General features: G+C 39.3%; 1 protein-coding gene across 1 annotated transcript in view; it reads right to left on the bottom strand.

Annotated features, from left to right (window-relative positions):
* Positions 1–11,294: 11,294 nt before the first annotated feature.
* Positions 11,295–13,638, bottom strand: part of CDC14B (cell division cycle 14B) — an 86,405-nt gene continuing 84,061 nt past the window's right edge. The window contains exons 13-15 of the mRNA XM_018555444.1: positions 13,239–13,346; positions 11,741–11,800; positions 11,295–11,376 (exon numbers count right to left, since the gene is read on the bottom strand). Of these exons, the coding sequence (XP_018410946.1) occupies positions 11,340–11,376; positions 11,741–11,800; positions 13,239–13,346 (205 nt within the window). The 3' untranslated portion in view covers positions 11,295–11,339. The remainder of the gene's footprint in view (positions 11,377–11,740; positions 11,801–13,238; positions 13,347–13,638) is intronic.

Genomic DNA, 13,638 nt, shown 5'->3' with positions numbered 1-13,638 from the left:
GCAATGCTGCTTTTCCCTGCTTCAGTTTAAAGAACCTATTTTATGCCACAATGCAGCACTCTTGAATTGTTGAAAAAAATTAAACTTATTATGCAAATTTTGTGTGTCTCTATTACAAGACTTAACATTTTAACCCAATGAATTGTCTCCCAGAACAGTTGTCAAAGCTGCCAGTGTGCTTATTTCAGCTCTCAACTGAACTTCGCTCTAAATAGTCTAAGATGGTACCTTCCTTGGCTGTAAAGGATAGGAGGGTATGGTTCCACTTCAAGTGAAACTGTTGTGTTTTGTTCTCACATCTGTGACAGACCATCACTTTTGTCATGAATTCAGTAAACCTTTCAAATAACCATAATTTATTGGGAGAGAAGATTTTAAAAGACCAGTCACCCAGAAAGAGCAGCAGTGGCTGGTCTTTATTAAAGGAAGCTCCTGCACAGAGGTAGTCTCACACTGGATTATTGCACAGATCTGGAAGAAATACACTAAGCACCCCAAGATTAAATAAGAATATATATGGCTTTTCTTTTTAGACTTTGCTTATCCCCAAGTTCATCTTTAAGAGCTTTCAGTTGGCATGTCACTTTGGGGTCTTCAACCCCTTGAGCAGCCAGGTAGGAGTTCTCCCAATTTATGATTCAAGCTGTGCCAGTGCACTTATTAATGGATGCCATTTGTCATTCCTGGTTGACAAAACAAATTTCTCATCACTACCAATTGTCATTCTAGGCTAATGGCTGATTACCTTATTTACTTAGGTGTAATCTCTTCTGTCAAGACTGTCATGATGAATAACTTCTAATGGAGATGAGAGACGGTGGGTTAGTGGGTAATTAAAAAAAAGTATGTTGCCCATCTTTACAAACTTGACTGCAGCTTTATGAGATTTGCAAGTTTTATTCTCACAGTTGTTGCTGTATACTTGGCAACATTTTGGAAGTTTTTAGCGTCGGGTTTACATTTTTTAGGCTGGCAATGCAATCTGATATCCATTCTAGAACAAGGGCATTCTTTTGACACGAGTTAAATGGATTGTTTAGCGTTCTTTGGTAAACCTAAAAAAAGATTGTAAAGTGATTGTACAATTATTATAGTGTATGATCAACTTCTTTAGTGCTACATCTGGCTACTAGAAGGAAACTTCCAAGCCAAGATAGAGCATTTGGCTGTATCTTGGCATGGTCAGAATTTCTGACCTTTTGTCAGGTCAGAAATTCAGTTTCTGAAGACTGTGCCAATGGCAGAATAGTCAAGGAAATTTAACCACTAGGTGTTGTGCCCTTGCTGGCCTGGAATGCTGCAACAATGGATTAGTGTCTCACGGGGTATGTCCAGCTGGTAGTAAGACCATAAGGGAAGTGGTATCTTGTTGAGCTGTTGGAAGAGAGGATCACCCTTGGCATACACTTGACGTTAAAGCTAGGACTATGCAGGGGATTGCACATTTTTGTACTTTACAGCTCATCTATATGCTTTATTTATTTTAGTCACATGGTCTTTTATCTTGCAGTATTTTACACTGATTTTGATTGTGATATCCCAAGAATAGCGGGTCCAAAAGTTATAATTTCAGCTACTTCCCTATTGTGGATATGCTCTGAATTATTGGCAGCACTTTGACATAACGTCGCATAATGTATTGGGAGAATTAAATGCACTGTGGCTATTTGCCAGTGGGGCGCCCAGTATTGTAGAATATTGACAGCATACTGACCAAGAGTACCAGTTAATGTGAGAGCATACAGCCACTGCTGATCTCACCTAGCAGTTCCAGAACATTGTAGATCAATTAAAAAGTTACATCTTTATGGAAGCTGCATGGAGTTGGCCCTTTTGACTTTTTTTTAATTTTATTAGAAAGTGGCCATTGCAGGAAAGAATGTCCTTCCAAGGTCTCCCACAGTGTGTGGGAGTACACAACTTCGGCACTACAGCTGCTGTGAAACTACAAGTCCATGAGGCATGACTACCAGAGACAAAACCATGATGGTATTTGTAGTTTCACTCAGTGGTGGTGGAACAAAGAGCCCTGGTGTAAGTTTTTTTTTTTTTAAAGGGGCTAGGGCAGGACTGGATCTCTTGCTGCACTCACACCCCCCCATGGTCTCTGCACCAAGGGAACTTACTCTAATGGCTCCCCTCATACTTGCTCACTATTTTATACAATATACAGACATGCACTGAGTGGCCAGATTATTCAGTACTTCGTTGGGCCACCTTTTGCCTTCAAAACTGCGGCGATTCTTCTTGGCATTGACTCAACGAGATGTTGAAAGGTGATGCAAGGAATCTGACACCATGCCTGATGAATAGCACTGTTCAGTTCTGTGAGATTTGATGGCTGTGGAACCAGCTGCCTGATGGCTCTTTCAACTTTGTCCCACAAATGCTCAATTGGATTGAGATCTGGTGATTGTGGGGGCCACCTAAGCATGGTAAAGTCTCCCTCATGTTCTTGAAACCACTCCTGCACAATATGAGCACTGTGGCATGGTGCATTGTCTTGTTGGAAGAAGCCATCAACATGATAGGAGGAACTTGATCAGCAACAATACTTTGGTATGTTGTGCTATTCAGAAGTTGTGCCACACGAATTAAAGGGCCAAAATCATGCCCTAAACCAGTGGTTCTCAACCTGTGTAACCTCCGGACCCACATTTGTCCTCGGTCATTAAGTCGTGACCCAAGTCACACTGCAATGGAATGCTTGACAGTGTGGGCTGCTGTACTGTGATGGAGCTCCCTTAGGGTTGCCACCTGTCCAGGATTCACCCGGACTGTCCGGGTTTTGAATACTGTGTCCAGGTTTCATGGCAGCAGAAACCCGGACACAAGATGGCAGGCAGGGGAAACCAAAATTCATGTAGGGGCTACTGGCCCCCCACTGAAAATGGTCTCAGCTTTGATATTCACATATGAATGGGTGGCACTATTTACATATGAATAAGCCGTGACTCATTCTTCCAAGAAAAAAATGTCCATGCGTCGCTAGAGTGTTTGGGTATCACTTGAACAAAAGGTGGCAACCCTAAGCTCCCTCCATATGTGCATCGCTTGTACCGCTCCCATGTGTGCCGTTAGAGGTGTCGGGAGCCAGGATGTGATGTCACTCAAGTCCAAGCACCTCTACCGGACATGCGAGGGAGCTGTAAGCAATGCACGTATGGCTGAAGCTCCCTCGCGGCAGTACTCTCAGTCCATCCCAAGTCGGCACACGGTGCCGGGCAGCATATTTTAAATGGCTGCTTGGTGTGAGAATGGACAGCGCTGCGCTAGGGGGAGGCTGAGGAGCCTCTCACCTAGAAAAGTGGAAGGCAGGCAGCGACCCACAGAACACGGGGTCACGACGCACCAGTTGAGAACCAAGTTTATAGCTAATTTGCCTACAAATGTCAGGTGGTCATAATAATCTGGCCACTCAGTGTATACCATAGTGCTGTACAGGGGAGTTTATACTCTAATGCAGAAAGGCACCAGCTATAGAGGGCTACAAAACCCAGCAATATATTATACAGCAATGGAGAATAGTATATGAATTTGATATAGTCTGTGTTGCCAAAAATACAAATTTAAAGGGCCATGCACCTCCCAAAAGGGGCCCAAACCTCAGCTACATGGCATTGGTGCCAGAAAGCACCATTGGCTAGTGAATTAGTCTACCAATGCTTATCTTTAGCCTTCTTTGGAGGAATCCTGTGAGAAAGGCTGCGCTATAGTATTCCCTGTTTGCTCTTTACCCTGGAGGGGCCCAATGCTGTGATAGGGAAAGGACTAGTGGACTGTTCTGCCAAGTTCAAGGGCACATTGAGTGAAAAAAAAACTATTTATGGAAAGGACAAAACCAAAGTAAGACTTATATAAAATGTGTGTTTTTCTGTGCTTTTAAATGTTTTGTTTTTTTTTTTTTTTTTTTTACTTTAAGTTGCTGATGCAGGGTCTCTAACCCATGTAATTATCACAGCAACTACAGCTGTACAAACACCCGCCTAGGCAACAAGTCAAATTAGTATAAATGTTATTAATGGAGTGTTCATAAAAACCAATTTATAATAAGAACTTTGCAGCAGAGTTATGTAAAGCAGGAATTTCTACTGACCAGGCACATTCATTTATTTAATGGAGAAATGAATAGTTCCGTTTATTTTATACAATTAAATTTTTTCCAGTTTATGTATAAAAGATGTATACAACCAACCCAAGGTTTTAATATATTTATTTAAGCAGAGGGAACTCTCAACATCTTTGTTAATAAAAAATACCTTCTGTAAAATATCCTTTTCAGTAGCTTGGCTAAGTTTAAAAATATGGCTACAAATATACAATTTTTCTAAAAATCAAGATGCTTGAAGAGCAGGTTACTATACATTCTTAAAGCAGAACTTCAGCCAAAAATGACCAGGTCAAAGTAAATAGCCCCTTAATAGGTAAAATAAAAATCCAGCTTTTGCAATATTCCGCTTCAGTCCAGAGTTTTTTTTCTCAGCAGTATTTTTTTGTTTTCCTCCGTCTGATGTCCAGCATCATGTAACCAGCTTGCTCCTAGCTGTAATCATCCTGGACCTGCCCCAGCTTGTCATTGGACAGAGAAGAACCACAGCTATGAGCTCATCTCTTTATCACTTTGCTTTCTCTTCCCATCAACATGCTTCTTGTCAACTCATCAGAGAGGCTGATAGCAGGGTCAAATTCCACTGCTTTCATTTAATGATGTAATAATAATTACAGGGCTGCATTAATTTAGTGTTTCTATCTACCTCGAGTTCAGCTTTAAGACAGATGAACAAACAAAAAGGCACACACGGACATTTACAGTATTTTATGGATGTGGATGTAATCAAGATTAAATTCTGTTTTCATTCAGACAGTGCACACATTGAAGAATGCAATATTACACTGGACGTAGACTTTGTCATTACAGATATTTCAGTTCTGCATTCACTTTTCAATCCCTGAGTTTCTCCTGTCTGTTTGGGCTACTGCAGTCCAAAAAGAATAAAACAAAAGGAAAATAATGTCTAATTGAATTGGTAGGACAGAAAGTCTATCTTTTGGCCATTTAGCCTTTTACAGTGGAACAACTTTGAGCTAAGAACTTTGGGATTCATTCCCAAGATTATTCTGTCTATGCGGACTAGTTGGCCCATTCAAGTCTAAGGGAAACTTCTGCTCAACTTAAACTTTAGCAATTCATCATAATCATATGATGAAAATATTTACACACAGTGATCATCTTCAGTACAACCTGTCTGTCAAAACAAATTCAAGTCGTGGCAACGTTTTCTGCAAGTGAAATGAAATAACCCCCCACCACCACCATCTTGGCCTTGCTCCTTTGTACCACCTTAGACACCTTTAACATTATGTGTGGCCTAGATGCCCGTCACCAAATCTGGCTCTTTTGCATTTTGGACAGCTTGGCCAGAAATGTTAGTCATCTGCTTTACGCATAAATATCAACCAACTGTTTTCAGGAAAGCGGGGCAGCATGAATCAGGATCAACCCACCCCCCAACGGTCCCAAGTAGTAATGCCCTGCCAGCCGCCTCCCAGTTATCTGCTTGTGTAACCTTGCTCCTTTTCCCAGCACCTGTACATAGCATTGCACGCACGCACGCACTAAAGAATAAGGATGAAACTGGTTGCAAAGATCTTTTATGAGTGTGGCTTGCAACAGAAACCAAGCCAAGTTGTATGGTTAGTTCCAAGAGTCCTTGGCTTCTAAATTTACAAAATCAGCATCAAAGATGAGTCACCCTTAAAGTGTATTTCTACTTTCAGCAAATTGGGATAACACCAATTTTTGTTACATGTTCCCATTTACATAGCATAAGCTTTTTTTTTTTTTTTTTGTTTAAAAACTGCTTTTACTTGGTTTAGGATTTCTTGATTTCTTAAAGAGTTAACATTTCTACTTGCTTTTCCAATGTTAGGAGGTGCTGTGAGGGGCTTCTACGTTGCAAGTTAATGAAAGAAACACAATCCTCAAATTTCAGTCCTAAGTCTTTCTATATAGGACAGATCACTGTGAAGGTGCCGAGAACAACCTGGAATCAGCCATGTTGCCTGCTGCAACAAAACTTCTAAAAGGTTAAGAAATATTTTTTAGCATGCTGTGTGAATGGGAACATGTAGAGGGTTTTTCTCAAATTTTACTGCAAACATAGAAATACACATTAAAACACAACCATGGTTTCAATATAAAACAGCACTTTTCCCTCCACTGTGCTGCTGGCCACCACTACAAGGTACTATTGGGTGACAGGAGATCTTCTCTGCACTGAGGTAAATGATCGCCTTATCTCTCCTAGGAGTGCCCAGCAACAGCTTGTTGAAAGCAAAGTAGGCTACAGGCAGGTCACAAGCTTTGAGTTTATTGTTATTCAAATCTGTAATGAATGCGCAGTTATACTTGCATACCATCTAGCCCATATAAAACAGTTGTTTCTATATATATAAAAAGGAACCGTTCATTAAATTAAAAAATCCAAACCCATTCTTTCCTGCTGACTAAGCACCATCCAGTACCCAAATGTATACATCATGCCACCCTCATAAGGGATAAAAAAAAAATGCATTCAACTACCCGCTTAACAAAGATGTATCTTATTTGTGTATCACTGAGCTGTAGATCCTCAAATCATCTCTGAATTGCTGCTGACACTGTCCTTCCTTCTGGAGGGTGGCTACTTTCGTTCACCATGTCCCCTGTGTGTGTTGTAAAGTATCCACCGCTCCAACCTCGCTCATGTGATGGACTACTATCTCACTTTTAGTTTACCAATTTGTATTGAGATTGTAGTCCATCACATGAGCGAGGTTGGAGCGGTGGATACTTTACAACACACACAGGGGACATGGTGAACGAAAGTAGCCACCCTCCAGAAGGAAGGACAGTGTCAGCAGCAATTCAGAGATGATTTGAGGATCTACAGACGAGTGAAGCACACATAAGGTCCAGTTGTGTTAATAGGGTATATGGATGCATTTTTTAAATTTAACAAATAAAGAGCCTGTTGATTAACCCTTCTGTCCCTAAGCACGGGATTGAGGGAAAGCAGGAGTGTCACGTGTCTTTCATACCTAGACCTACCAGGGCTCAGACTGGGGGGAAGCAGCACAAAAGGTGTTAGGCAATGGAAGGTGCCTAGTCCATAGTGAGGTGACGTGTACCTTTTAATTTATTGACAGGTTTGGTTTACGCTGCTTACTGGAATTAAGTTTAGTTGGTAGATGGGTATTGGTATTGTATATAAGGGCTCTCCTGTTTTACCCCTATATACATATATAGGATTTTCTTCAATTGCATTGAAAAATGCATGCATGCAAGCTGTGTATATGCTGCTTTGGTCAATTGCCGATGGCACCAATCATTAAGAACCAAGCAATCTAAATATTTCCCTTCCTACTATATAATTTGTATATCTATACAATAAAACTGATTTCATAGGGACAAAGATTTTATATGTACTTCCATACAATACAGACTTGTTCACCACTATACTGGCCAATCAGTCTTCTTTTTTTTTCTTTAAAAAAAAATAGTATCAAAATGCTAAACTAAATTTTACCTAAACTAACCTTGTGAGCAGATTAGGAACTTTTTCAGCTAACACAAATCCCTATATCCAGCAATGCTGTTCAGAAAACTGCAGTGGTGCCGCCAATCATACAGCAATCCAGTTGTCAGTATGGGTTACTGCACTTTACATATCACTCATCTTGTTTTTAATGAACTTTCATGTTTTCTCCATGGAAAACAACAGTCTTTTAGTCTTGAGTTGCTTATGGTGCCTCTACATCATCATAGTAAAACTGGCCATACACCTATAGATTTTTGATCCTAAATTTTCATTGCTGCCAAGAACCCTCTTTGAATTCTAGCTCAAATTGCCCATCAAGAACAGACCAATGTCGATTTCGATAAGCACTGAATTTTGTCCATCGATGGAACGGATTTGCGTTTGCGCAGCGTTCTTGCTGCAATTTTTTTTTTTTTCTGTACGAAAACGCCACTAATCCATCGATTTTCATACGATTTGAAAAAAAAGTTTTCCAGCCTGACCGATCGAGGAAATTCAGCCAGGTGTACAGTAATTAAAATCATTGGTGTACCATAAACTGATCAATTATCGTTCAAAAGAATATTCATGACCTTAAGGCCTTGTGCACACTGTATTCTGTGTAGAGCAAACCTTTACAAGGCATTTGCAGAGCTTTCAGCAAACTTTTTTTTTTAACCATTAAAGCCAATGCAATTTCTCACTTATTTGCTCCCTTTTGGTCTGTTAAATCAGATTTTTAAAAAGCTTTTAATAGTGGAAGTACAAAAAAAAAAAACCGCACCTGTTAATCATATCACAATTTCAGAGCTGTCTACACAAGAAGCCAAATTAGTGCTCCAAGCGGGTTGATTTACTAACCTTATAAAACACGCCACAAACATGTATACACCTCTGTAGTGTGTTCCCTCCCAGCATGATCTATGGGTGGAATCTAAACACCTTTGTAGTGTGTACACACCCAGCAGGTGTGTTGTGCAAAGCCAAGCATGAATTGCAAGGTGATGTTGTGTAAATTAGCTCTATGTTGTGTTGCTTGCGTTGATGAATGCAGGAATGTAAATGCATGAGCTAACCATTTTTGTCTAAACTATGAAGCATTATATATGAAGCATTATATATGCATCATGTGCATGATTTTTCTATATATGGCATTAGTGGAAATATGCTTTGAGAGACTTTTTGGTTGATAAATATGTTTTGCTGTGTAAAAATCACACACACCTAGTGCGTGCGTTTAGGTTAGTAAATCACCCCCCAGGTCTCATCTTGGAACAGAACAAAGCTGGCCATACACACACCTCAACCATTGATGCCGATTCATGTAAACCAGTCAAAATTCAAAAGGGCAGGGCAGGGCAGAAAATTGTCAGTCAAACAAACAATAACTGCAGCCAACTTTACTCACTATGTTTTACAGAAAAGGGTAGGGGGAGAGTTGCAGTAGTTTAGTGGAAAGAAAAAAAAAACACAAGGCTGACTTGACACAAATATGTGTGGTGTCAGCCCACATCAGGAGCAAAAATAATTAAAAAAAAATAATTATACTACATCTCTGCAATACATGATCTTTATAGTACCATTCAGCTACAGTAATGGGGAGTGCCAACAAAACTACTGACAGGAGTCAGTTAGTAGTGGCTATACTTGAAGGTTGTTGAAAGCCTGCTTACTGCTGGTCTAAATTGATAAGTCAGCATTCCCAATCAAGGTCTGTGTTTAACATTCCCAAACTGGAGCAAAATGTAACTTTAAAAAGCTTCAACAAAGCTGAAAGCTTTGAAAAAATGGATGTAGACACTTCTCACATACAAGCTACAGCCCATCTGAACAAGGGCCTAAAGTAGTTAATTTTGGTACAACAATATTAGTAACTGCTAGCAAATCAGGGTTATTGTGAATTGATGGGGTTCATCCAATACTGAAACACAAAAGATGTCCATGATTTAAAAAGACTGTCGCTTGCCCATGTACCCCTTTCCCAATGTGACAGTGTACAGCCCTGGCAATTGGCCATTTAGGCCAAAGCACTATCAAATAGGGAAGGTCACATGCTCCCCTATACATAGAAGCCGTTCTCTTCAATGGAGCACAAATGGGGGGGCTATTAGCAGGCACCATCACTTCACCCTGAACATCCCCCACTTGCTAATATTCACTATGCTCTCTTACTGCTTCATTGGAACCCTCAGTAGATAACCGATCCTTCCATTTATGGCAAAGCAAGTAACCATCCAGAAGTCAAGTGTTCAGCCCCAACTGGTCAAGCATGAGGCTAGAACACTATTGCATGATTACATTAAACCTGTAAGAGTTCAGCCACTACCCTTACATTAGGATTGAGTACTTCAAAAGAGCAGTGGTGGAATGCAAGAAAGGTTAAAACCCATATTAGGGCAAGGTGTTTTTTTTTTTTTTAAACTTTGCTTCCTCCCATCAAGAAAACAATTTGGATCCTCATCCAGGTTCCAACACCTTGAAGAACTAGGAGGGTTAATTGAGAAGACTGGTCAACCAGCACACACATAACTGGTGTGATTAGTGTCCTCAATCACAATTAGATAGTAGCATTTCTTGATTAATTAAAGGCAGAAAGGATACCAAGACACCTTATAGACCAGTTCTAAAGTAAAGCTAGGACAATTGCTTTAAAAAAAAAAAAAACATCAGGGGAAAAGCTTAAGGACTAGCAGAACTTATACTTAGGCAGAATTATATATATTGTTTTTTAACTAATTATATTGGGTTATTTTTCATTTTTTATATTAAAAAACAGGATGTTTGGTTTTAAGCCTTAATAGAATTATTATTTTTTTTAAAACACATTCTGGCCTTCAATGTCAAGGGTAAAGCCATGACCCTAAGCCCATTCTTAGTTTTTTTTAAATCTAAATTGGGGCTGTGGGTTGTTCCATTTCATTTGCCAGTGTACTAGTTACACAATTTTGAAGATCCTTCATTGAAAGAAGAAAAATACACATAACACATTAGTTAAAACATACATTTGATTTGTAAGTTATCACTCTATACAAAGTTATAAAATAAAAGTAACAAAACAAAAAAACAGGAATTTTTTTTTCTTACACTGTATAAAATCTGTGGATAAAATTTCAGTCCAAATCAGATTAATCCAGACTTCTTCAAATCTCAAATAAACCAATGCCTTAAGTTGAAAGGTTTCCAGTTACACGTTGCATTACTTGGGGTCCCTAGCAGTTAGCACTGCATTCCTTGGAACAGCCGTCTTCCACATTAAAAGAAAAAAAAAAAAACCCCTAACATCCTTTGGTATCATGAGAAATCAAATGACAGTGTTAAGTATTTTATATATACACACACAATATATTGTGAAGAGTCTCCTTTTAAAACAAGGAAAAATAAATGACGGGACAATGGAATGTGCAGTATGACGTTAAATCCCTTGAGCACGTAGATGATCACCATACTTCTGGTAATGGGTCCCACTGAAATACACCAAAATGATTGCCATTGCAATATACATGCTATATACTGGCAGTGCTCTACTGCATGCTGCAGCCTGCCAAAACAGCTGGAGTATCTGATGAGCACTGGACACAGAGTGCAATAGGATAATGATCTGGATAGCTCTGGTTGCTGGAGATGAAGCAGATGTAGAACAGTGGATCCTTTACATGGAGGGTAAATAAAAGGCAAAACGGAGGTTCTGTATTCTACAATTTGGGAAGTCTGTTTTCTTCCAAATATATTTTTTTCCTTCTTCATTTTTAAAAGGCCTTCTTCAGCTCCAGCTGGTCTCCTTTATCGAAGCACTGTCCGAGCACGAGGAACAGTGTGGCTGTTGGAAATAAAATATCAGAGCTGATTAGAATCCAAAACAATGACCAACACACACAAACAGAAAAAGAATAGTCTAACGTTAAGTGAAATGACAAAATTAAAAAAATAACCAAAAAAAATAAAAATAAACCACAACACACCACACACAGACCAAACTAAACCAAGCAGCACACTGGTGAGGCAAATTAACAACACTCTGAGTAAATAAGAAAGCAGAAAACAAGAGGCTGATGGTTTTCATTGTTTCCAGTCAAGTATTGTTGTATTAGTGTAAGAGCGGCACAAACAAGCAGATTTAGGAAGGCTGAAAGAGCTGGTCTAGCACATATTGCAGGCAAAGAGAAGCAGAGCCCGGCGAGTACCATAATTTCATTAAGCGCATTTGGTGCAAAGCAATCCTTTTCTTCCGCTCAGGAATCACGCTGTGGGGAAAGTAGAAAGAATGGTAACAAGTAATGAAACAAGCGAAAGCCTCATTGTTATGAGAAATTTCAGAGGGAGTAAATTATTAAAATGAAGATATCAGGTACGAAAGCACAGAAGAAAAAAAAAAACCCCAAAGATTAATATTTTTAGAAAGCATGTAGTTCTAGTGGAAAATTAAAAATCGAAACCCTTCAATTTTTTTTATGTAGGGCCCAATGCTACTCAAGAGTTAAAATCCCACAAACCAGAATATAGCTTTAAGATTCTGTCAATACCAAAATACTAAAAATATGTGGTTTTCAAATAAAAGTATAAAAAACACATTATATTGAAACACATAAAAATTATAGTTAGTTCTACTGTGGCACTGAACATTTTAAGCTGAACTCCAGGCAAACATAACATTTCAAATTTCACTTGGTATTAAGCTCTTGCAATGCCCTTTACAGCAGCATTTACACTGGCAGAGGCATGACTGGGAGCCAATCAGGTGCGCTCCATGCAAGTGTGGGCAAGGAACATGCTAATAAAAAACAGAGAGCAGACCAAGTATGGAGATAACAAACAACCTGCTTCTGCTCTTTCACTATCCAATCAGCAGGCTAAAGGGAAGGGAGGAGGTTTTGGAGAGGATACCAAAGTCTTATCTTCCACAGGCAATAACAAAACAGGGGCGACATCCACCCAGCTGAGCTGTATGGATCTCAAGAATGGATAGGCAGACATACAAATCATTTGGCAGGTAAAACTGTTGGCCACTTGGCTGGAGTGCAGCTGTACAGCCCTAACAAATATAATGCATACTACAGTTTTTATATGGTTTCCTAAAACACAACAAACTACTTGAAATCCACAGCTGCTTTTGACCATGGTTTTGAAGATATCTATAGTTTAGAGAAAGCTAAACTATCAATAACGCACAGATAAAACAAAACCCAGCTGAAAGTTTTTCAAAGAGAAATACATAAACCTATAAAATGTAGAAAACCGCCATTTGTTAAAACTGGAAGGTCACCCAAAGCTGCTCTCTGTCATACTGCAAGGCCACGTACGATGAAGGATTCACCACAGGAGAAAAAACTACGCAATTTGGGTTCTGTACTTAAAACAAAAATAACCCCTTGTACTGTTTAATCATCATAGTAACCTGTGTTTTGCCTAAACTACTTAGATACATTACATACTTTGCAAAGCGGTCTGTATTAAGCAAAGTGAACACATGTATCTATGAGAGTTGCTTGTTCTTACTGGTGAAAAACAGCTGCCAATTATGTTTCATCAGGAGCCAAAAAAGGTGAAAAACTGAAGTGTGCATTATAAATTTACAAGTTTTTTTTGTTTGTTTTTTTTTTTATTGGCTAAAACCAGGTCTCCACAATTAAGCCTCTTAAGAGCAATACCATTGACATGCTAGGATGGGAAGTACACGCTTACCCTCTCAAAGTGCTGCTCCCTGCAGAAGACCTGGTTGTCCTTTTTGTAAAGGATGAACTGCCAGTTAAGTCTGATTTGGGGTTTTGCACACTGGACTGCAGAATTACTCTGAAAAGTTCAAAATAGAATACAATGATGTGGCCTGAAGAACACACACACACCTCGCGTTCAAGGTGCACACTCAGGTTTTAAATATGGACCACAAATCTGGCATCAAAATCAAACTTTCAAAAACATAGCTAAATAAAATGTCACCACTAATATATTACTTAGTGGTTCTTTTTAAAAAAGGCCTGATCTACAATTTCCCTGATAATGCCACATGCACAAGTGAGGGAAATTCTATCTTACAGACACAACTTGTGTATATAGCCTCACCAACACCGGAAAGTACCAGTGC

The sequence above is a fragment of the Nanorana parkeri genome, unplaced genomic scaffold, assembly GCF_000935625.1.
Source record: "Nanorana parkeri isolate BGI_ZX_2015 unplaced genomic scaffold, ASM93562v1 scaffold197, whole genome shotgun sequence".
Classification (NCBI taxonomy): domain Eukaryota; kingdom Metazoa; phylum Chordata; class Amphibia; order Anura; family Dicroglossidae; genus Nanorana; species Nanorana parkeri.
This window is presented reverse-complemented; position numbering and strand designations above follow the sequence as displayed.